This window comes from Capsicum annuum, chromosome 8 (genome assembly GCF_002878395.1).
Source record: "Capsicum annuum cultivar UCD-10X-F1 chromosome 8, UCD10Xv1.1, whole genome shotgun sequence".
Taxonomy (NCBI): domain Eukaryota; kingdom Viridiplantae; phylum Streptophyta; class Magnoliopsida; order Solanales; family Solanaceae; genus Capsicum; species Capsicum annuum.
In genome coordinates this window covers 629952-656329 of record NC_061118.1, presented here as the reverse complement: position 1 = coordinate 656329, position 26378 = coordinate 629952, and the positions used below count along the sequence as shown (strand labels likewise).

Here is a 26378-nt window from a genome sequence, read left to right as displayed (position 1 = left end):
CTCCAGATTCTAAGTGCAAACACCACGGCTGCTAACTCCAAGTCATGAGTGGGTTAATTGCGCTCATGCACCTTTAACTTCCTAGATGCATAAGCTATTACCTTACCACGCTGCATCAATACACAACCAAGTCCCACACGGGACACATCATAATAAACCACAAAATCATCAACACCCTTGGGAAGGGTCAAAACAGGAGCAGTAGTCAGCCTGTCCTTCAACTTCTCAAAACTGTTTTCACACAAGTCAGACCACACAAACTTCATCTTTTTCTGAGTCAGTTTAGTAAGTAGAGCAGCTATGGAAGAAAAACTCTCTATGAACCTTCTGTAATACCCCGCCAAACCCAAGAAGCTCCAAATATCGATTGGAGTCGTGGGTTTGGGCCATTTTCTCACTGCTTCAACTTTTTGGGGATCCACTCTTATCCCGTCACTAGACACAATATGCCCCAGGAAGGAAATAACATTTAACCAGAATTCACACTTAGAAAATTTGGCATACAGCTGATGATCCTTAAGGGTCTGAAGAATAATTCGGAGGTGATTGGCGTGATCCTCTTTACTCTTAGAATAGATCAAAATATCCATCAATAAATACAATTACGAACAAGTCAAGAAACTGACGGAACACTGTATTCATAAGATCCATAAAGGTTGCAGGGGCGTTAGTCAACACGAAGGACATGACTAAAAATTTGTAGTGACCATATCGGGTTTAGAAGGCTGTCTTGGGTATGTCTGACTCCCTAACTTTCAACTGATGATAATCCGAATGAAGGTCTATTTTTGAAAAACACTTGGCACCCTGAAGATGGTCAAAAAGGTCATCAATCCTAAGAAGAGGATATTTATTTTTAACCGTGACCTTATTCAACTGACGGTAGTCTATGCACATCCGAAGGGACCCATCCTTATTTTGCACGAAGAACACGGGTGCCCCCCGGAAACACTAGGATGAATAAAAACTTTGTTTAGGAGGTCTGCAAGCTGTTCTTTAACTCCTATATGGCAGAATAGAAATAGGACGAGTTTCTGGAAATACATCAATGCTAAAATCTATCTCCCTATTAGGGGGTATCCCTGGGAGATCTTCGGGAAAGACTTCTGGGAATTCATTCACCACAGGGACTGACTGCAGAGGAAGGTTTTCAACTTTTGAATCTTTTACTCGGATTAGATGATACATACAACCTTTGGAGATAAGCTTTCGGGCTCTATGAGATAAAGTGACCTCTAGGTTCCACAGAACTCCCTGCCCATACAATTGGTGTCTCATTCGGGAAACAAAAAGTGACCTTTCGGGTTCTGCAATCAAGGGTGGCATAACACGAATGGAGCCAGTCTATCCCATGGATGGCATCAAAATTTATCATATCCAGTTCTATAAGGTCTGCCACAGTTTCCCTACTATGAATAGATACGACAGAATTTCTATATACCCTTCTAGCAACAACAGAATCACCTACAGGAGTAGAAACAGAGAAGGGTTCTACAATGACTTTGGGCTCAAACCCAAAACCAACAGCCACATAAGGGGTCACATAAGATAAAGTAGACCCGGGATCAAGCAATACATAAACATCACGAGAAAGATTCGTAACATACCGGTGACAACATCTGGTGAAGCTTTCGCCTCCTGGCGGTTAGTCAAAAAATATAACCGGTTGCGATCGCTCCCGACAGCTGAAGGGGCACCCTTAGGAAAATGAGCTGTGGAGGTGGCTTGGGACTTAGCCCCCCACCCCCACCCCCCACCCCCACCCCCATATTTACTCTAGCAGAAGGATAGTCTCTCTGAAGGTGACCCACTTTGCCACAAGTATAGCAGTTTCTCACCTCAAACCAGCACTTCCCTAGATGATTCCTTCCGCAAACCTCACACCGCGGATAAGTACGACGCTGCTGGGCCACACTGCCCTGAGACTGTGTACCTAGAGCTTTGGACCCATGAGGAGTTTGAAAACTCTGAGTTTGTCTATCTGTCGGTGGTCTGGGTATTGGGGCGCTGGCTGATGACTGTGCATTATTCCAAAACTTCTTCTTCTTCGACCACTTATTACTCCAATTACCACTCTGCGGCTAACTCTGATGCTGATCCGCAGATCGAGCTCTCTTAGCCTGTCTGTCTTTCTCTCTAGATTCATCAATCTTTTTTTTTCTTCTCTTCCACCTGCTGCATATGAACGGTCAGTCGAGCAAAGTCTAACTCCTTATTCAACATAGTCCCCTGGTACTCAAGTACTAGGTTATCAGAAAGTCCAGATGCAAACTTCCTCATCCGGGCTCTCATATTACTAGTCAACACTGGTGCACAGCGGGTTAGTTTATTAAACTTTAAAGTGTACTCCTGGACACTCATACTGCCCTACTTTAGATTCATAAACTCTTCTGCTTTGGTCTCCCTCAACTCCAGAGGAAAGAATCGATCAAGGAAATCTTCCATAAATTCGCCCTAAACTGTGGGCTCAGCACTTTCACCTTTTGCATCTTCCCAGTCGGCATACCACTGATTCGCAACGTCCTTGAGCTGATAGGTTGCTAGCTCTACCCCTTCTACCTCATCCACATGCATCACCTTAAAGATCTTTTCTATCTCATCCACGAACACCTGTGGATCTTCCTCCACCTTAGTGCTAGTGAATTTAGGTGGGTTCATCTTCATAAAATATCTGACTCTAGTAACCTCAGACGTAACAGATGCAGACCCAACATATTCCGATTATTGAGCCTTGTTAGCTACCAACTGTGTCAGCATATGAATGGACCGTCTGAATTCTGCATTTAAAATATCTCCCTGAGCAGTTGGGGGACGGTTGGCATTAGTCCGCAGAGCCCGAGGTGGACTGGTCGGGACTGGAGGGACTCTCGGAGTAGGGATAAATTCTGAAGTGTGAGCCCTATTATGGGTCCGCATCCCATGGGTGGGACGGACCTCATATGCCTGAGCATTCTGATCGATGATACGACTTGGAGGCATAACTGTGTTTCTGAAACACAAGTGATCATTGATTAGGGGACAGTTCAGACTCTGAAACACGAACTAAATCACAAAGAAGGGAAATATTTCCTAAAAGCCCAGTAGCCCCCTGCTTATAAGTGTGGAGATCTACACACCCATAAATAGGACTCTCCCCGATGCGATTTCGCAGACACCCTAGGACCATGAATCGTGCTTTGATACCAAGTTTGTCACGACCCGAACCAGGACCTGGCCTTGACGAGCATTTCAAACCATAGAGGCCCGAAACACCCCTATCTATCTGGTAATCATGCACCTAATTCATATGATCAAAGTAATGCGGAAGAAACACAATATTCAGAAATATGGTCATAAATATAAAAAGAAACAATAACGGGGAGATAAGTTTCCCTCAACATCAATTAACCTCTAAAAAACTGTCTGTGAAAATCTCTAACAAATGACTGAGTCAAGTAACCGTATATAAACTGGGACAAGGCCCCTAGTAGACCCCAAAACTAAATATAAGCTAAAAGGACTGCAGGACATAAGACCTTCCAAAACATAGAAGGCTTACCACTTGTCTCTGAAACTCTGTCTGAATGATCTACTGATTCTCTTGACCCCTAAACTGGGCCTCTGAACCTGAGAGGTTAAAGAGGGGAGGGGGTCAGCACAAAAGTACTGGCACGCAGAGATATCAAAACAAAACATAATATTTTTACAAAATACAGTTGAGAGCCATTATAAAGCAATTTTCGTATCAAATCATTTGAAAGCACATGGGTGTAATGCAATAGTTTTCTCAATAATCAATGAAATGCAACTGAGCTAGGTGGAATACCCTACATAATTTACATCAACTGTCTAACCTCGGTTGCCACCGAGATTAGAGTATAAGTGAGGGAGAGACACTCAAGACCATAAAGCATGGTATCTCGACCCGCTGGTACTGCCCAAGATCACTTAGCCCGGGCTCCTACCTATAGTCCCAATTTGGGAATGACATGAAGTCAAGTACACAAGATCACTTACCCTGGTACCGAAATTCCGTGTCGGCAAACACGTTTTCCAGCGATGAGCCCTTACTCTCAAACGCCTTCTTCGGGCATCCACTTTTCTCATGTAAAATCAATGCATTCAAATTTTATCTGATTCAATCACATATCATGTTCTGTAGGGTATCATCATACCCGACTTGCAAGTCCTCAATATCACTTCCACATATGCATAACCATGTAAAAACCAAGGTTCTTCATCATTTACAAGTGATGAACAATATTTATTTCAAATTCATGTTGTCTTTTGTTGATCACAATATGATATGGGGTATCAAGACATTATCATGGGAATTTGAAAGAAATTTATCATTCATATTTAACAAACTTCCATGGAAAATCTCAAATCACATATGTATGATTTCAACCATTGAAGTATATAAGCAAACAATTCCCATGACATAAAGAAAGATGACTTAGAAATCATATTGAAAGCAAGTTATTAGCATTTGATTGAAAACCCCCATTTAAAAGCATGCATGTTCATAAAAACTACACCCATGAGATTTTAGGATAATCCCACGTACCTCTATTTCCAAGGATAATAGATGTTTCTTGAATCTTGCGGATTGGTGATTCCCAATATGTAATTATCTTTGAAAACCTACGGTCAAATCTTGAACTATTTGGATTTTTATTTTGAAACCCTAAGGAGAATCTTTGAGCACTTTTGATGAATGAAAGTGTATTTTGGGGTCCTTGGAATTGAATTTCGTTTTTTAGGGCTAAGTAAGGGTGGAAAAGGACAACTTTGTCCCCAAAACGGAGTGTTTAAGTTACTAGAATTCTTTACATAGGCGCCGCCCATCCCATTGCCTATGTTCACATAGGCTCCGCCTAGGCTATCACCTATGTTTACATAGGCTATCTCCTATGTTTACATAGGCGCCACCTAGGCTATTGCCTATGCTTTCCAGTGGCCATGGGCGATTGGTTAGGCGACGCATATCAATTTGAAAGGCCATAACTTCTTGCTCGGGTGTCGGATTTTAGCCAAATTGGTATCGTTGGAAAGATAACTTGAATACCTATCATTTGACACATAGTAGGCTTCCTAATTCAACATATACAGAGAATTATGGTCTATGGAAGCTGATACTTTACAACGTCCACTAAAACTTAGTCGATCGAAATAGTTTCAACTCGTCCATGAGTTGAAGGACCTCTATGGTCTAAATTCAAGCTTGAATGAATTCAAATGTTACACAAATAATTAACATGCCGTATTGGCATAGGATTTTATGGCTTCGGGATTATCAACGCATCGAAATCATGGTCTTTATTGTAGCCCGAAATACTGGGCGTTACACTTACTCTTTCAATACATTTAGGAACCAAAAATAAATATAAATACTATCGCGCGGTTTAATTCAACCTTAGTGAAAGAACACATCAATGAGAAGTTAACTCAGTAAGCTTAATGAGCTTTCCCCTACAAGGAATGAAATTGTGGATGACCCGACATCAAATATATGATTTTTATTATATACACAATCTCCATACAACAGCAACAACATACCCGATGTATATTCGGGCAGAATATATGCAAACCATACCTCTACCTCATAGACGAGAAGAAAATGGTAGCACCAATCCTCACTAAATACTTCATAAGACAAAAAACAGCCAATACTTACACAACCAAATGAAGCAAAATAAGTTCATTGTTTTGATCACCAGCAAGTAATAGAAATGTTTACAATTGGAGATTCAAAAAGGTTGCAAAAGAAAGAAGCAAACTTTCTGTTTAACAAGTATCAAAGGGGGGAAAGAATAAGAGTAAAACAGTAAGTTTACGAGAAGTATGAACACTATAGTCAATGAACAAAATATGAATTATAGTTTGTCCATTTAGCATCCATCACTCCAACAGAGAATCAGGACTTGCAAGAAGTTTCCTATCCAGTCTTTCAAGATTGTGATTTGACCCTCTTTCATAAGAATGTCTTCGTCGAGGGTATCTACCTTCTTTTTCAACATGTTGATCTCATAATTCAACAGCATGTTCATCTCACTGTAGCTCTTAACTTCCTCCCACATGAAATCCCTCTCCTGAAACACTTTTGTTAGTATCCCCTTCACAACGCCAAGTTCCTTCATGCATTCTTGCAAATCATTTGTGAGCTGGTTGATATTTTTGTCCTTTTTTAGAACCAGCCAGAATCAACCGTAAACCATGAAAAAAAAGAAAGACACAAAGATCACCAATAACATTTCATCAAAAATTCAAAACAAACTCATAGCCTAGAAGTTCAACCAAATCATGAATCCATTTTAACTGTTAAAATTCACTATAGATAACTCGTGAGCTTGTCCAAGAATTAAGTCAGATGAACGAGCAAACTTACAAAAATCCCTTCGGGTAACTTTACCACATCATAGCACAATCAGATCAATGGGTTTGAGGATATCACAAAGTTTATCATGTTCTTGGTTGGTCCAAGTGATTATACATTAAGGCGATCAAACATGTCAGAGAAGACTACCACATGCCAACAACTCATGTATACAAGTTCATAAAGAAAACCGTGAACTTCAGATGGAACAAAGATGAACCTAAAATCAAACAGAAATAGAAAGCTAATGCAGAGAGAGTAATATGTGAACAGGCTATCATATATGAAGATGAGGTATCCAAAGTTGAAAAATAAAAACTATTCCGTTGCAACGAGATCTTAACATTGCCTGCTTACCTAAAGCTCGATATATTTCAACTTGGGTGTGGCACAAGAAAGAGCGTCCAGCCCATTTTGCACTTCACATTTGAGAATGTCGTTACCTCTAACTATTGCGGCTAGATCAGCCTGAAGTTGCTTTATGTCCATTTCCTCAGAATAGAGCCTCTCCCTTCGCATAGTTGTCAGCAAAGTCTCTGATTTAAGCTCTTTAATCTTTTCCTGGTAGTTTTCCTGGACATAATCCCTATTGTCTTGAGCTACTCGATATTCCGCTTGTAACTGAGTAAGCTGCTGCCTTAGATTTTGATTCTCCTCTGACACTTGCTCTATTCTCTTAGACAAATCTTCAAGGTGTTTCGCCGAAAATGACATCTTGATTCTATTATCTACTTCCTTCTCATTAAATTAAGAGACTTCCCTTTGTAGAGAGACATTTTGCTCTGCAAGCTCCCTCGCCCTTTCACGGAGTCTATGTTGTTCAATTTGGTATTTCTCAAGTTTTAGAGACCAATCGCTGGATCTTCTATCCAACTCCTTTTCCAGTATTAATTGTAACTCATTCTTTTCTGTCTCCAATCTTCGTGTTCGTGAATCTAGTTTTGCCTGTAATATGCTGGCTTCTTCCTTAGCAGAAGCCTTTTCAGCAACTTGATTCCGTAGCATGCTTGAAACTTTAGAAGCCATTTGTATCTTCTCCTTTGTCAATCTTCTAATAGGCCGAATCAACACTGGAACGCTAAGGTCTCTGCCGTGAAGAAACATTTTTCATTACTTTGGACAAGCAAATGCAAATTAAAACATCAGTTTAAGTGTGAAAAAGGAAGCTATAGCAAAATGATATGCATACCGGCTTGAATCACGACCAGATTTCTTAGGATGAACTTTCTTACTGTGACCATGGGGATATTTGCTCAGATCCGTGGAATTCTTTTTTCCTGATCCCCTGTCATAGAAGGATCCAGATGACAATGAAACACTCCTCCAAGAAGAAACTTCCTTGGACTTTAATGGTGGTGAAAGGGTCTTGTTTGCATCATTAGTTAGTTGTTCTTCATCATCTCTATGTATGGAGACTGTACATGAATCAAACTAGTATCCATGAGATTTCAAAGGACAAAACAAAACACTCATAAACAGCCACTCACAAATCATCATCCATTCATGAAAATATTGCAAGCTAACTAAATACTTATGAGACAAAGCAAAACATCTCTCTTTCTACGTGCTTCTTCTTCAACATACGTAACCTTTACCTTGGCAAGTAGAAAATTTGTTTCCCATAAATCCTCGACAAGGAAAGCAAAAACACGAGGATATTTATGAATACATAAGCAGTAACAACAGTAGCAAGTAAGAAAACAGAGGTATACGATACAACAAGTAGAAAAGAAAAATATATACTAATACTGCTACCAGAAGAGACATGACGCGAAACTATTAACTACTAGCCTTCTACTGAAAATTAATAAAACACCCCACAAACAAATAGCACAAGAACAATTCAAAGAACTTATCAAATCCTTCTGATAAAACAAATAATCATGGTAAATAATTAAAAAAAAAAAGAGAAATTACCGAATCAAAGAGTTGAAAGAGTACGAGCCGGCAAAAGGTTGTCAGAATCAGTAGGAATCTTGTCATTTTTTTTTGAAATGTAAAAATAGCAAAAGACTAGAATGGAGGAAACATTTTTTTCTGTGTCTTTCATTCATCATCGTAAAATGCATATATACAACTAACAAGGATCTGTAAATTGCAAGTAAATATTTACAAGGATCTGTATATGGAGAGTAAATATTTACAAGGATCCATAAATATGGCAATTGAATATTTACAAAGAATAAAGAAATCTGGGCTGCGCAATTGAATATTTACAAAGAATAAAGAAATCTGGGCTGCACTATTTGGACCTTTCTTGTACTTGTATTTGGGCTAAACAAAGAAGTGAGTCCAATTCGTACACTGTCATGATAAGTGAAAATATGCACACTTTATGCATTATACATAATCATAATTTAAGTTTTAAAATTCTTACTATTTTACAATAAATATAATTAATAATGATAAATTTGAGGAAATAAAAATGGACCCGTACTCAAAAGGGTAAATAATTTCCCCCAAAAAGAAAATCTAGATACAAATTAATATAAGTGTTGTAACTTTTCTTTTTAACTAAAAGAGTCAAATCCAATGTTACTCTACACCTCTCTTAAGCAAAAAAAAAAAAATGATAGATAACAACAGAACACAGGTTACAACAAAATAATATGATTAAGAATCGAATCTCTATATAAAACATCATAAAGTCTGACTAAATATTCATCTACCACATAAAATAACAACATAATAGAAACTAAAACAAACAATACAATAATCGAAATATCATAACAATATTAAACCTCACCTTTACACAAATTCCTTAAACCTCGATCAAACTTTTATCTATCACCTATACTGAGCAGAAAAAATAACATATATTAATTGAACAATACGATAATCAAGATATCTGAATAATAGAATTAAATTTAATATTTACACTGAAATTCCTTAAAGTCCGACCTAACATTTATCACCTGTATTAAGCAAAAAAATAAAAAATAACAAATAGCAACAGAATAAATCGGCATCACAATAACAATATTTATTTTAGAGTCCATAATACACTCAACCCTAAATAAAGAATAAATATGATAAAAAATTTAATTATTTTTACCAATAAATATCGTATACATTAAATCGAACCACTATAAACAAAAATATAAAAAATCAAAGAAAGTCTTTTGACAATGACAAAAATAATGTGGGGTTAATTACCAAGAAAACAATACACCTATAATGAACCAATAATTGGTAGAAAGAATTCCAACAAAAAAAAAAAAGAAATAATTCGGTTGTATGTATTTTGGTGGACGAAGTGTTGTCCTTATAATGGATATGTGTGAATTCAAAAAGCTAAACCTAGATCAATTACAAAATAAAAACTATCTCTTGCCATATATTTTAGAACTCCTAATTTAGAAAAAAAAAAAAGTTTTACCATATATTATAGGAGATAATATTCTAAATAAGTTAAATAATAATTAAAAAAAGTGAAAAGACTATTTTGTCTATTGTTCAGTGTTTTAATGAAGGGCAAAAAGTTTAAATCACATTTTTAAGGGTCTTCACACTTTTAATATATTATAGATTATAGATATAGATATAGATGTAGATTATAGATATAGATATAGATTATAGATATAGATATAGATGTAGATTATAGATTATAGATATAGATGTAGATTATAGATATAGATATAGATTATAGATTATAGATATATATAAAAAGGAGGTTTAGAGTATGCTGATGTGGCATACTTCTAAAGCCTCCATTTCTATTTTTCTTTTTTCTCAACTTTTTGAGATTTTTTCAATTTATTTATTATATTAAAATAATTTACACCTCCCCATTTACTATTCTTTATATGGGTGGACACCCATATATTCCACACAAGAGCCTCTTTATGGCATGGCACATGCAACATGTATGTATTTTTGCTGAATATTCTTTGAAGCCATTCTCTCTATTTCTTCCTCTAGGTGTAACCATTCCAAGATTTTGTACTAAATACTGTATTTTACTTGTTTTCAATTAAGTTGTGAGAAGGAAATGTCTATAGACTAATGAGGGGGGTGTTAATTATTCGGTTAATAAGCATATTATAATAAATTTAAAGGATGTATATATGGAAGTATTGAGATGGTAAAATAATATAAAAAGAAAGAGAAAGAAGATGTTAATTGGCATAAAATTTGGAGTAAAATGTGGATTTTAATTTACAGATTTTAGGCAAAAATTAGGACAAAGCAATTAAAAAAACATTGGCAAAATATCAAGTAAAAAATTAGAGGTGAATATTTGCATAGATTTGTCAATCATTGCAAATAATGAAGAGAATTATATTCTAACTTACAAAATATATTAAATGTCTATTAAATAAAATATGAGGAAGTGCAATTTTTTTTAAAATCTCTTATGCGTTAAAATGGGTATATCTTATGTATAAAAATGAAGATCTCTTATAAAAAGTCTATAAAACTAAATAAAAAATAAAAAATTATAACATACAAAATCAGTTCTCCTCAATAATATAACCAGGTACAAAATTATAGTATCTATATGTATATATTACGAAAAAAGGGATAATAAACAAGTAATTTCACCTATAATTAAATATATATATATTACTCTTATATATAAACTAGTATAGTGTACGTGCTTTGCACGTGTGTATCATATTAAAAATTAAAAAGATTATAAGAGAATTACACAACAATCAATGTATGATTATAAATTATACTAATCTATGATTAGACATCAAATAACAAAAAAAGTATAATGTCATAAATAATAAGAGAATATGAGGATCTATAACAAAAATTAATAAATAAAACACAACAATTAGCTAAAGTTAACACTGATGCAAACTCTAACGGAAAGATCAACCACAATATTGTATGAAACTAATTAAAAGTTTAATCTTTAATGATATTTTAAGAATAGCATAAAACAAAGAGATCAAATCTAAAATTACTTTCTCCCCATCATCCTCAAAGTTTACTGCATCACTTTAATTCATAATTATATCCTCCCCAACATTAAGTGCCAAGATTTGATGCAAAGTCATGCGATTGATGAATTTTATCAAAGCTAGTCAAAGTTCTACGTACTGATGGAGTGAACGATAACAACCTTGCAACACTATGATATCCATTCTAATTTTTTTCACTTTTGAAATTTTCACAAACACACCACTTCCTTCATCAAATGAATAATTATGAAAACTCCTTAGAATAAATTACACAAGATATTAGAGAAGAAAAAGAAAGATCACCATGATTTTAATATTTTAATATTATTTAATTAAGTGGTCTATATATCGAAAAACTAATACTAAAAATACAAAATCTATTTAGCGAATAATATCTCATAAACAAAATTACTATGGCTATATTGTGGAATCCTATTCTATCAATTTATAGAAGTTCAAAATTTATCCTCTAAGAAAATATCAACCAAATATCTCAATAAGAAAATATTTTTCATCAGTAAATGTAATATCCTAAACCTAATTTTATATCAATTTTAAAAGTACATATTTATCACCTTGAAAATGTTAGCAATGAAAGTCCTAATACGAAGAAAAGTACATATAAAAGTTTAATATCTCATAAATAAAATTATGTGATGACTATACTGTGGAATCCTATTCTTTTAATTAATAAAAGTTCAAAATTTGTCCTATAAGAAAATATCAACCAAATATTTCAATAAGAAAACATTTTCGATGAAGAAAGGTAATATCCTAAATCTAACTTTATAACAATTTTAAAAAGTAAATATTTATCACCTAGAAGACTATCCTAATTAAACTCTGAAAAGTACTGCTAAAAGTCCTAATACTAAGGAAACAATTGAAGTCCTAATAATAAGGAACGGTGTTAAAGTCCTAATACTAAGGAAATTATTAAATGACTATTATTAAATATTGGAAAAATAATCAAGTATTATTTTCTATATAAAAAAAAAAAGTAAAAAGACAATTTTATTTATTGCGGATAATTTTAATGAAGGATAAAAAGTTCAAATCACATTTTTAAGGATTTTCACACTTTTAATATATTATACATGAAGAGTTTTGGTACTACTATTTTGTCTTTTAGTACCTACTTGCTATTATTATTATTATTATTTATTTATTTACTATTATTATTACTACTTTTACTACTACTACTATTATTATTATCACTTTTTTTTTACTATTACTATTACTACTATTATTATTTTTTCCCCTAATAATATATATAATATTTAAGTAAAAGTTTGGTAATACTACTAATTTGACTTTTAGTAGTACCAAACCTTTACTTTATTAGTAGTAGAACATTACTATTATTTATATTTCTATTCTATTCTATTTATTATTATTATATTATTTTTTACTTAATATATAAGTGAAGGTTAGGGTGACTATTAAGGATATTTCGGTAATTTTAGTCACCTCAACCTTCACTTCTATATAGTAGTAAATAAAATGATTATACATGCATATGATTTTTCTTATATTTATTAGTTTTTTCCTAATTTTTATGGTACAATAAAATAGTTACATATGCATATTGCTTTTTTCTTATATTTATTAGTTTAATTTTGTCCTCATGTATTATTTTAATAATATTTTTATTTAGATCTTTGTAATTGAATTATACATGGTAGTATTTTTTTTTTTTTATAAATATCTTTTTGATCCTTATTAAATGAGTAACAAGGGTTTTTCGATATATATAAGTGAAGGTTGGGGTGACTACCAAAGGTATTTTGGTAATTTTAATAACCCCAACCTTCACTTATATATAGTAGTAAATAAAATGGTTACATATGCACATGATTTTTTTTTATATTTATTAATTTTTTCCTCATTTTTATGCTGCAATAACATGATTACACATGCATATTATTTTTTTTTCTTATATTTATTAGTTTTGCCCTCATGTATTATTTTAATAATATTCTTATTTTGACCTTTCTAATTGAATTATACATGGCAGTATTTTTTTATAAATATCTTTTTTGTTCCTTATTAAATGACTATCAAGGATATTTCGATAATTTTAGGATGCAATAAAATGGTTACACATGCATATTATTTTTCCTTATATTTATTAGTTTTGTCCTTATTTTTATAGTGCAATAATATGGTTACACATGCATATTACTTTTTTCTTATATTTATTAGTTTTCTCCTTATTTATTATTTTAATAATATTTTTATTTAGACCTTTGTAATTGAATTATACATGATAGTATTTTTTTTATAAATATCTTTTTTTTTCTTATTAAATGACTATCAAGGGTATTTTGGTAATTTTAGGATGCAATAAAATGGTTACACATGCATATTGCTTTTTTCTTATATTTGTTAGTTTTGTCCTCATTTTTATAGTGCAATAAAATGGTTACACGCGCATATTATTTTTTTATTATATTTATTGGTTTTGTCCTCATGTATTATTTTAATAATATTTTTATTTAGACCATTGTAATTGAATTATACATGGAGTAATTTATTATAAAAATCTTTTTGTTCCTTATTAAATAACTATCAATGGTATTTCGATAATTTTATGATGCAATAAATATTTCGGAATCGATGTAGGTGTCTCTATAACTTATATATTTGAAATTTTCAATTGAGATGTGCATCATATATTTTTTCAGGAATGTCCAAACGAATGACGTATCGCCAACTGTAGTTGCAACAATCTATCTAGATTTTTATCCACTTATATAATCACTTTTGTATTGGTTGGACTAGTCTAGCAAGCTCAATTTCGTTCCACAATGAATGTATATATTATGTTAACATCGGTCCATTGTACTGCATTTCTTTTCTTTTACTCCTATACTAAACAATTACAACAAGTAGGAAATAATCTTCTGCAAAGTTGGATCTCTTTTGCACATTAGTGTTGTCAAAATGCCCGTGCAAGTATCTAGTGTATATATATATATATATATATATATATATATTAGTGATAAGGGTAAAGTTGAAAAAAAGTGATTAATTATCTCGTTATCGCTTAAACATGTAAGTTATTTTGAGACAGATTTTTTTAGCTAACATATTAACTATTTTGAGACGGAGAAAGTAAAATTTTGCTAAGAATTTTCTCATAATCATTAAGTTTTAAGAGTTGCACGCCAAATTTTGGCACTTCCAGTAAGTTTATTTAAAGGCAAAGGTGTTCCGTCGTGCTTAAATTCTAGTCTGCCTCTGATTAACTAGGTGTATAAAACTAGTGTAATTTTTTTAATTCCTTTTATTTTATCCGATCAATGTGAGAGATAGAATATGAGAGTTATTTAAAGGGATCGATTATCTCCTTTCCCGCGTTAGATATAATGCAATTTAGGTAAAAAGTTTCAATTTTAATAATATATGGTTTCCTTAAGGTTGGAATTAATTAAATTGAGATCTCATTATAAATTAGTAAGATCATCTTAAAAATTAAAATAGGTATAGAGATTACGTAATTGTTTATGCATGCAATTAAGGTAATTAATAACAAAAACTGATAAATTCCTTTCTTTAAAGATTTGAATGAATTAAATTTGAGATCTCTTTATTAGTTAACCATATATTTTAATTTTGGACTCAAAATTTGAGGTCTCTATATTAAGTATGAGTATTATTATTATTAGTATCTGTAAAAGGTCTATACATTTTAGTCTATTATATAATAGGTATAGTATTTATTTTACCTGTTTCTTTACCATATAGATGAATCAAAGCCAAATAAGTTCTTAGTTAAGGAAGTTTTTCACCTTTCAAGGCCAAGAACACCTAAGTTTTTTTTTTTTTCTTCTCAGCAAGAAATCCCAAGAACACCAAAGATGGCTCTGATATCAAAAGATACAAGAAAATCAAGGAACACACGGAATTGGCTCAAAACAGTTCAAACACATTCCAAAAACAATCCACTAATTCAAAGAATCGAGGACCCTTTTGAAGACCACTCTCGAATTCAAGAATGAAATACAAGAAGGACAATATAACTAGGTGTTTGACACCTTTTGCAGCCAATAACAAACTAAGTTAACAACACAAGATGAAACAACAATGAAAAGAACAACAACAAAAACAGCTTCACAATACAAGATACAAAACAGATACAAGATTACAAAAGAAAAAGGATAGATAGATAGATAGACCACATGAAGGTATAATGTTAAGAACCCAATAATGGTAACTCTTGGACCCTTAACGGTACACACAACAATAAACCTATCTCTTACAAAGACACAAGATCGGAATCCACCTTCCAAGAATCAATGTTTCCAAGCAAATGCAAACACAAGTGATTCTACACTTGTCTAAGCCCTAATTTCGGTTTTGGGTGACTCAAGGAAAGAGGACTTGTGTTTCTTTGTCTTGTAAGACTTACAATTTCATTCATAAACTAAGTAAATAAAACCCTACATGTTCCTTATATATTACAAAACAAATAGAAGTTAAAATGACCAAAAAGGCCCTTCAAGAATGGATTGCCCTCTAGTGTATGGAGTGGGCTATTTTGGTGTGTATTTGGGCCTTTAATTACACATTTCTTGCACATACACTTGGTTGCTTTCAATGCACCCCCACTGAAATATTCTTGGCCCTTTTTTTCCTTTTAATAAATTTTTTTTTAAGGAAGTTCATAAGGACCCCCTAATCTTGAGGGGTGAAATTTCTCTTTTAATTAGTTAAATTTTGAATTCATTGGTTATTTAAATTTTAACCATTTATTTCCTTAACTGAAATAACTACCAAGAAAGAGAATCTAACAAACCAATAGCCATTTTTGTTCTTTACAATCTATTTATTTATAAAGCTCACATAAGAAAAACTCAAATGAACAAATATCTTTCATCAAATCACCATTGACAAACATAAAATTATGGCAGCTAAGGTTGGGATTTTTGTAGCTATTTTACTAGTTTGCGCGATCCTAATACCTTCGCTAGCCTCAGCATTTCTAGAAAATGATTCTAGAAAGACAGATGTATCGATCAATGGTGAAAATGATCACGGTACTGTTGCTCAGGGCGATGATAATGACTTGGTGTTGCATGCCTCGGATGATGAGACGAGGAAAGAAAGGTCCTTGACGGGATGGAAGAAGTTGTTCATGAATCATCACAAGACGGGGAAGAAGTTTCATGCCCGTGGTTCTATGGCTTTCGGTTTTCACCACCTCATTAAAGGCACCCAGAAAGTTGTAGGTGCATTTGCGCGTGGTGTCACCGGACATAATGTACCTCAGACTGCAGAACAACAGCAACACCAGAATATCGAACAACAACAACCTCATACTAAAGAAGAAAACGCACCTCAGAATGCAGAACAACATGTACCTCAGACGGCAGAACAACAGCAACCTCAGGCTAATGAACAGCATGTACCTCAGGATGCGGAACAACAGGTACCTCAGACTGCAGAAGAACATGTAGAACCGGAGGTCTTAGGCGGATTAAGAGAGGGATTCTATCAAAAAACATGTCCACAAGCAGAAGAAATTATCAGAAATGGCCTAGTTAGGGCCATGCAAAATAACTCTAAAATTGTTGCTGCCATCCCTAGACTTTTCTTCCATGATTGCTTTGTCAATGTAAGTTCTCACTATACCCTACTTTGGCACGACGAAAGTCATTTTTTGGAAAATATGTTTGAGGTTTTTCCCCATCTAGTTGTGTGCTTTTCTGTGTTTTGTTTGTTATACTGTTATATGTCCTGAGCTTGGGGTCTATCGGAAACAGCCTATCTACTTCATCTGAGGTAATGGTAGTTATATGCTCAAGGTTTGGTTAGAGAGTGAAAGATATTTTCAAATGATAACTATAGCAAGCAATATAGCGTTTTGATATCGTTGATGATAATGTCATAGCGACAGTTGATGGAGATGATATAAAGTTATGAATCGAGATAATTTGTGAAGAAAAGTTGATGATTTTCATCGAGAGCGATCCTTTTGGTGAAAAGTAGTTTGTAGCGACCAAACACCAGTAAATGTCTTATTTTTTCGAAAAATATTCCCCTTCATACCAAACACCAGGAAATGACTTATGCATCATATATGCAGGGTTGCGATGGGTCAATATTGCTCGATACAACACCAAGTGGCGCAGAGATAGAGAAGTCAGCGGGCCAAAATGGCATTACAGTGAAGGGCTATGAACTCATTGACGAGATCAAACTAGAACTCGAGAAGAACTGCCCGGGCATTGTCTCATGCTCGGATATTTTAGCCTATTTATCGCGCGACGCCTTTGTTGCATCGGGGCTCCCTCATTACGAGGTGTCAGGTGGCCGACGCGACGGTATGGAATCGCTCGAAGCAAATGTAGCTGACAATATCCCAGTGCCTGATGACTCAGTAGACCTTATGATTGAACTTTTCAATAGAAAAGGCCTAAATGCTGAGGACTTAGTTGTCTTAATTGGTGCACATTCCATTGGAGTAGCTCATTGTTTCAACTTCCTTTACAGAATGGATGATCCTGAAAAAGCTAAAATGGTTGATCCAAGACTTGGCAACGTTATGCGGTTTACGTGTACTAACCAAATGAGTACACTAGCCTTTGACGCCGCAACACAATACAAAATGGACTCGGTTTACTACAAGCAGTTGTTGATGAATCGAGGCCTTCTCGAATCTGATCAAGTTTTGGCACAAGATATAAGAACAAGAGGCTTAGTCCAACTATTTAACAACGATGAAATCGGCTGGTTTGATAAATTCGGCAAGGCCATGAACAAGCTTGGAGCAGTAGAAGTGCTCACCGGTAACCAAGGACAGATAAGGAAACAATGTCGAGCTGTTAATGCATAAGAGTTTAACTTGTATACGCTGACTGTCTGATTGACAATGTTCTAATATGTATCACAATTTGGATGAGAAACGAAAAAAAGTTTAACTTTCCTATTTCACTTGACAATTTTTCATTTTATTTGTAATTTTCATGTTTCATGTTGAGGCCTGGAGAACTGACAGACACATTGCTATACTTTGAATACGAGATATCCATCTTAATCACTATGACTGTGTAACAACTCGATTACTCATTTTGAGTACTTGCGTCTCATTTCATGTTTCGAGACTTGTTGATATGGTTTTGGTTGTGACACGAGGGACTGCGGTGAGTTTTAGGCACAGTTTTGAGCTTAAAATGTAGCTGAGTGCAGATCAGAGCCTGGTGCACCGCAAAAGCGATCACCAGATTTAAACAAACATATAGAGTTTGATACTAAGTTACTAGGTTCTACCAGACCCATAACCACAATGTTGGCTCCGCGCTTGATTCTTATCAAACTAGTGTATTTCAGTGAGAAGTTACAGTTAGAAGTTCAAGATTAGGTAGACGCGGAGCTACAAACATCATCCTTTGCTGAAAAATTACATTGTACATATACATAGGTCAAATATTACCGCTCATACTTATATATATATCATATCTTGCTCCACAACCAGTTGAAGAGATTCACAAATCAGCTCAATCAAGAACACGTCTCAGGGGAAAACGAACAGATAAAGGTACATTTTCCGAGAAGTATTTGGAAGATAATGTCAGATTTGTAGGGCCGTGGCTCATGTTCCAGCCAACAATGTCCATTTTAAGTCTACAATGATTTGATTAATCGTCAGATCAACTGCATCTTCTGAATATCTTGCAGCAATGCGCATTTTTCCTCCAACGATTTGATTTTCTAAGGATCAAATCTACTCTTGCTAGCTTCTTCAACAACATTTTGCAGATATTCAGCAGTATTATGAAGGGAGTCGAGCGTTTTAGTAGTTTGTTATATGATTGCACTGTTGAATCCCCTCGGCATGAAGAAAAAAATTCAAGTATAATGGTAAAAAGGGTACGTCATATGGTCAAATTACAACCGCGACATTCTACACTTTCTTCTGAATCCCCTTGTATAAATTTGTGGCTCCGCCACTGCCTAAAGGAGTGCGTAATCTTAACATTAGCATCGCTCAACATTTTTGGAATATACTCAACTATATAGTTCGAAGGGGAGCCTTGAAGTAACTGGTAAAGTTGTTGGCATGTGGTAGAGGTCACGGGTGGGGCCCTTTCTCGAACCCTGCGCATAGCGGGAGCTATAGTGCACTGGGTTGCCCTTTTTACTCAACGATATAGTTCATTCTTAGAATGCAATCCTTCTTATCATTCAAACATACTCGGTCAAGGTTCCAAAAGTGCTTCCGGGAAAAACTCGCATATTTTAGCTTCTGAAAAACAACTTATATTGCTGCTCGAAAGCCCTATTTCCTTCATAAGAGCTTTGTTAAACACCTAAACTTCGTAAAAATAATCACCTTTGGCTTCCCATAAGCTTGACCAACGCTATGATATCGCCATACTTATCATCTCTAACCACTCCACCCATACCTGCTTTACTGTTATTAACGAGATAAGCATCCAGTACCCCCTCGAACTATGGCCAAAGTTGCTACGACACACTCTAACTTCACATGGGTCCTATTACCCCTCAACTCAATTTTTGCGTATTTTTGTCACCCTTTTGTGCTGACCTGACACCTTTATTACATAAAAATGGGGCCCACGTCAAAGGTGTCACATCAGCTAAAAAGGTTGTCAAAAATACGATTTTAATTAGTCCAGAGGTAATAGGACCCTCCTAAAGTTCGTGTGTGTCTCAGCAATTTCGTGCATAGTTAGGGTGGAAACAGAGCATTTACTCGTAAAACTTCCATCAGTTTTTGCCACAAGACTATAGTGCCATCTTTGAATTGGCCACAACTTTATTATAATTTCATAGAAAGTGACTCAGGTTGAATTATTCCAATCAGAGCAGATAAACAAATTGGTGCCTTTTAGATTTAAGTAAAAACTGTCTATCAGAAGAAAGGGAATATATCTTAAAGAAAACATTAGTCAAATATAAATGTATAAAAGAACTATTATATCACACCTACTAATCTAACTGTCTTTATCAAATAATGAAATGCAAGGTAAGGCTGCGTACAATACACCCTTGTGGTGGGGCCCTTCCCCTGACACCGCGCATAGCGGGAGCTTTAGTGCACCGGGATGCCCTTTTTTAGTCATTAACACTAAGGTAAGGTTTGGAAATCACTTGGAAGGTGTAGTAACAGTATTCTGATACTTGCCGCGAGTACTAAGATCACTCTCGCTATATCGATATACTTTTGATCTTGCTATGGCAGCTTACTCTGCTGTAATTTCTCTACTTCAAACACTGGAGCGATTTCAGGAGAGACAACCCGTACTCATTCAAGGTCAAACTGCGAAAACACTAGAATCCCTTCGCGATACTGCTGAATATTTTCAAAATTTTGTCGAAGAAGCTAGCACGAGTAGATTTGATCCTGAGAAAATCAAATCTTTCGAGGAAATAATAAGATCTGCTGCTAGTGATGCAGAAGATGTTATCGAGATGTGCTGGACATGTGGAAATGCATCTGAAAGTTCACTAAACAAGAATTTGCGACCGGTTGTTACAAGAATAAATACGATAAAGAATGAAGTGATGGAGATTGTTTCTGGTTTCAGCACAAGTAGTCACGACATGGATGATCATCGATTTCTTGAATCCGCGGGGGATTTTTTGATCAACAGTACTACTTATAGAAGTAATCGGATGCTGCAACATATGGAAGGCGATATCGTGCAAGGACTTGATGAGGACTTGGAGATAATAGTTAGAAGATTGACAGAGCCGTTGTCCGATCTTGACATCATCACAATAACAGGCATGGGTGGGATCGGCAAAACAACACTCGCTAGAAAAGCTCACGATCATCTGAAAATCAGGTATCATTTTGACATTCGCGTTTGGGTTACAATATCTCAAGTATATGGAAGTAGAAATGTGTTGTTAGAAGCTTTACGTTGTATTTCAAAGCAAACAAATATTGATATCGGAAAAGATTATGATAAGAAGAACAACAATGAGTTAGCCGACCTGGTGCAGAAGAAACTAAAGGGTCCGAGATACCTTGTTGTAGTCGATGATATTTGGAGTACGGATGTTTGGGATAGCGTAAGAAGAATATTTCCCGATTGCAATAATAGGAGTCGAATCTTATTGACTACTAGAGAAACAAGGGTAGCGATATATGCAAATCCTATTAGCCGTCATGAGATGAACCCATTGAACTCAGATAACAGTTGGAAGCTACTTTGTGATAAGGTGTTCGGACCAAATTATGATCATCCTCCTGAGTTGGAAGAAATCGGAAAGCAACTAGCAGAAAAATGCCACGGACTACCGTTAACAATCACAGTGATCGCGGGACATCTCTCTAAAGTGGCCAGGACTTTAGGAAGTTGGATGGATGTTTTCCGAACCATGAGTGAAATCATCGCTAGTCATCCAGATAAATGCTTAGGAGTTCTCGGTTTGAGTTACCACCACTTGCCGAATCACCTCAAACCTTGCTTTCTTTCTATCGGTAGTACTTTCCCGGAGGCTTATCAGGTTGAGACTTGGCGATTGATTCAATTATGGATCGCGGAAGGTTTTATAAGGAGTCCCGAGAGTGATAAAAGCTTGGAGGAAGTGGCAGAAGATTACTTGGAGGATCTTATCGGCAGGAACTTGATAATCGTTAACAAAAGGAGATTCAACGGCGAGATAAAAGTATGCGGAATGCATGATCTACTGCGTGAATTCTGTTTAACCGAAGTTGAAATGACAAAGTTCATGCATGTCGAGAGAACTGATGTAGTCCTTAGAGTTTCAACACGAAAGTACAATGGCCGTCGCTTCATTTTCCAGATCAACAGATATTCAGATGATAGGCGTTTCAAGCTACTACCCTCGGTTGCCAGGTCTATCTACTTGTTTTCCAAAACTCATAATTTCGTAGAACTTGAAGTTTTCTCCGGTTTCCACCTTCTCACGGTATTGGCCATTTTCGATGAAAATGAAAGTTACCATTCTATTCCACCTGTAATTTCAAAGTTGTTTCATCTGCGATATCTACAAGTTCGATCTCATGCAAATCTTCCTGCATCAATCTCCGAGCTTCAGAATTTGCAAACTCTAGTTTATGATAGACGTTATAGTCACACAACGTTACCAGAGAAGATATGGACGATGAAGAACTTGAGGCATATACATATGACGAGAGCCTGTTATTTACCAAGTCCTGGAAGAAAAAGTATCGTAAAACAGCATCTCGTGATAGGGATGCCGAGTTTAGTGCAACTTTCAAATCTCTATTTCACCAGTTGTACAAATGAAATCCTTTCTAACATTCCCAATCTAAGAAGACTGATCGTTCATCATAATGACGACTTATCTAAAAAGAGTTGGATCAATCTTCCGATTGATATGTCCAGCTTGACAAAACTCGAGGCATTGAAGTGTGTCAGTAATGCCTTTCTGTCCTGGACACCTCCAATCTCCATCAAGGGGTCTTTCTTCCCAGCGTCGCTTAAGAGGTTGACTTTTGCTGGCAGGTTTCGTTTTCCTTGGGAAGATATTTCAACTCTCGTAAAGTTGCCAAATCTTGAAGAGCTCAAACTTAAAGATCGTGCAGCCATTGGTTATGTATGGACATTGCGCGATGAAGACATATTCAAAAGCCTAAAGCTGTTGTTATTTCGCGAAGTACTTCTTGCGAATTGGGTAGCTAGCAGCGATAACTTCCCAAGTCTAAAACGCCTTGTTCTGAAGAAATGTGACAACCTTATGGAAATTCCAATAGATTTCGGAGAAATTTGTACGTTGGAGTCCATTGAGTTGCATAATTGCAGCAATGCTGCTGAGGATTCTGCAAGAAAGATTGAACAAGAACAAGAGGACATGGGAAACAATTGCCTTAAAGTCTACATCCATACATAACACTCAATGTAAGTTTTAGATTTCTCCAAAAACACAGAGTTAATGGTCAACACTGCACCTAAATTGTCAACATCGCACTTGAACTATCACCTTTACGCAAGTCTGTAACACCCCGTATTTTGGGCTAGAATAAAAACCATGATTTCGATGCGTTGATAATCCCGAAGCCATAAATCCTATGCCAATATGGCATGTTAATTATTTGCGTAGTATGTGAATCCATTCAAGCTTGAATTTAGACCATAGAGGTCCTTCAACTCAAGGATGAGTTGAAACTATTTCGATCAACAAAGTTTTAGTGGACGTTGTAAAGTGTGTCAGCTTCCATTGATCATAACTCTCTATATATGTCGAATTAGAGAGCCTACTATGTGTCAAATGATAGGCCTTCGAGTTAGCTTTCCAACGATACCAATTTTGATAAAATCCGACACCCGAGCAAGAAGTTATGGCCTTTCAAAGTAGTAGGCGGCGCCTATGTAAACATAGGCGATAGCATAGGCACCGCCTATGTAAAACATAGGCGATAGCATAGGCACCGCCTATGTAAGGAATTCTGGTGACTTAAACACTCCGTTTTTGGGGCAAAATGGTCCTTTTCCACCCTTATTTAGCCATAAACACGAAAGTCAGTTCCAAAGACCCCAAAATACACCTTCATTCGTCCAAATTGTTCAAGAACTCTCTCTAGGGTTTCAAAATAAAAACCCAAATAGTTCAAAATTCAACCATGGGTTTTTAAAACAAATTGAAGATTTGGAATCTCCGCAATGTAGGCTTCAAAAAGCACCTATCATATTCGCATATAGAGGTACGTGGGGTTATCCAAAAATCTCATGGGTGTAGTTTTTATGAACATGCATGCTTTTAAATGGGGGTTTTCAATCAAATGCTAATATCTTGCTTTCAATACGATTTCTAAGTTGTTTTCTTTATGTCATGGGAATTGTTTGCCTATATACTTCAATGGTTGAAACCATGCATATGTGATTAGAGATTTTCCATGGAAGTTTGATAAATATGAATGATAAATTATTTTCAAATTCCCATGATAATGTTTCGATACTCCATATTATATTGTGATCAACAAAAGAGAGCATGAATTTGAAATAAATATTGTTCACCACTTGTAAATGATGAAGCACCTTGGTTTTTACATGATTATGCATATGTGGATGTGATATTGATGACTTGCAAGTCGGGTATGACGATACCCTACAGAATACGATATGTGATTGAATAAAATGAAATTTGAATGCATTGATTTTACATGAGAAAGGTGAATGCCCGAAGAAGGCGTTTAAGACACAAGGGCTCATCGCTGGAATAACGTGTTTGCCGACACGGAATATTGGTACCAGGCTAAGTGATCTTGTGTACTTGACTTCATGTCATTCCCAAATTGGGATTATAGGTAGGAGCCCGAGCCAAGTGATCTTGGGCACTACCATTGGGTCGAGACACCATCCTATGTGGTCTTGAGTGTCTCTCCCTCACTTATACTCTAATCTCGGCGGCAACCGAGGTTTGACAGTTGGTGTAAATTATGTAGGGTATTCCACCTAGCTCGGTTGCATTTCATTATTGTTGAGAAAAACTATTGTATTACACCCATGTGCTTTCAAATGATTTGATACGAAATTACTTTATAATGGCTCTCAACTATATTTTGTAAAAATATTATGTTTTGCTTTGATATCTCTGTGTGCCAGTACTTTTGTGCTAACCCCCTCCCCTCTCTAACCTCTCAGGTTCAGAGGCCCAGTCTAGGGGTCAAGAGAATCAGTAGATCGTTCAGACAGAATTGCAGAGACAAGTGGTGAGCCTTCTATGTTTCGGAAGGTGTTATGTCCTGCAGCCCTTTAATCATTTATTAGTTTTGGGTCTAATGGGGGCCTTGTCCCAGTTTTCAGATAGTTACTTATTTCAGTCATGTAGTAGAGATTTCGCAGACGATTTTCGAGATGTTGATTGAGATTGTGGGACATTATTCCCCATTATTGTTTTTATATGATTCCTGACTATGTTTCCGATATATTGTGTTTCTTCCGCATTACTTTGATCATATGAATTAGGTGCATGATTACCAGACAGATAGGGGTGTTACGGGCCTCCATGGTTCGAAATGCTCATCACGGCCAGGCCCTGGTTCGGGTCGTGACAGATTCACCTAAACTGTCAGCACTGCACTTAAACTATCACCTTTTTGCGAGTCACCTGAACTATCAACAATGCACCTGAACTATCACCTTTTTACGAGTCACGTCAACACTGCACCTGAACTATCACCTTTTTACAAGTCACCTGAACTGTCAACACTGCACCTGAACTATCACCTTTATGCGAGTCACCTGAATTGTCAACAATGCACCTAAACTATCACCTTTTTGCGAGTCACTTGAACTGTCAACAACTATCACCTTTTTACGAGTCACCTGAACTGTCATCACTGCACCTAAACTATCACCTTTTTGCGAGTCACCTGAACTGTCAACACTGCACCGGAACTATCAACACTACACCTGAACTATCACCCTTTTGCGAGCCACCTGAACTGTCAACACTGCACCTGAACTATCACCCTTTTGCGAGCCACCTGAACTGTCAACACCACACCTGCCAACACTGCACCTGAACTATCACCCTTTTCCGAGTCACCTGAACTGTCAACACTACACCTGAACTATCACCCTTTTGCGAGCCACCTAAATTGTCAATACTGCACCTGAACTATCACCCTTTTACGAGCCACCTGAACTGTCAACACTGCACCTGAACTATTACCCTTTTGCGAGCCACCTGAACTGTCAACACTGCACCTGAACTATCACCTTTTTGCGAGTCGCCCGAACTGTCAACACTGCACCTGAACTATCACCTTTTTACGAGTCACCTGAATGGTCAACACAACACCTAAACTATTATCACCTTTTTGCGAGTCACCTGAACTGTCAACGCTGCACCTAAGCTATCACCTTTTTGCGAGTTACCCAAACTGTCAACACTGCACCTAAACTATCACCTTTTTGCGAGTCGCCTGAACTGTCAACAATGCACCTGAACTATCACCTTTTTGCGAGTCACCTAAACTGCCAACACTGCACCTGAACTATCACCTTTATGCGATTCACCTGAACTGTCAACACTGCACCTGAACTATTACTTTTTTGCGAGTCGCCTGAATTGTCAACACTGCACCTGAACTATCACCTTTCTGCGAGTCACCTGCACTGTCAACACTGCACCTGAACTAT

General features: G+C 35.9%; 2 protein-coding genes across 2 annotated transcripts; both read left to right on the top strand.

The window, feature by feature from the left end:
* Positions 1–16075: 16075 nt before the first annotated feature.
* Positions 16076–18207, top strand: LOC107838724 (peroxidase 57). Its single transcript, XM_016681894.2, has 2 exons — positions 16076–16888; positions 17360–18207. The coding sequence occupies exons 1-2, from the start codon at positions 16178–16180 to the stop codon at positions 18107–18109; spliced, it is 1461 nt and encodes a 486-aa protein (XP_016537380.2). The 5' UTR covers positions 16076–16177; the 3' UTR covers positions 18110–18207.
* A 2174-nt stretch (positions 18208–20381) lies between these two features.
* On the top strand, positions 20382–23283 carry LOC107879592 (putative late blight resistance protein homolog R1A-3). Its single transcript, XM_016726606.2, has one exon. The coding sequence runs from the start codon at positions 20473–20475 to the stop codon at positions 23122–23124; it is 2652 nt and encodes an 883-aa protein (XP_016582092.1). The 5' UTR covers positions 20382–20472; the 3' UTR covers positions 23125–23283.
* The last annotated feature ends 3095 nt before the right edge of the window (positions 23284–26378 follow it).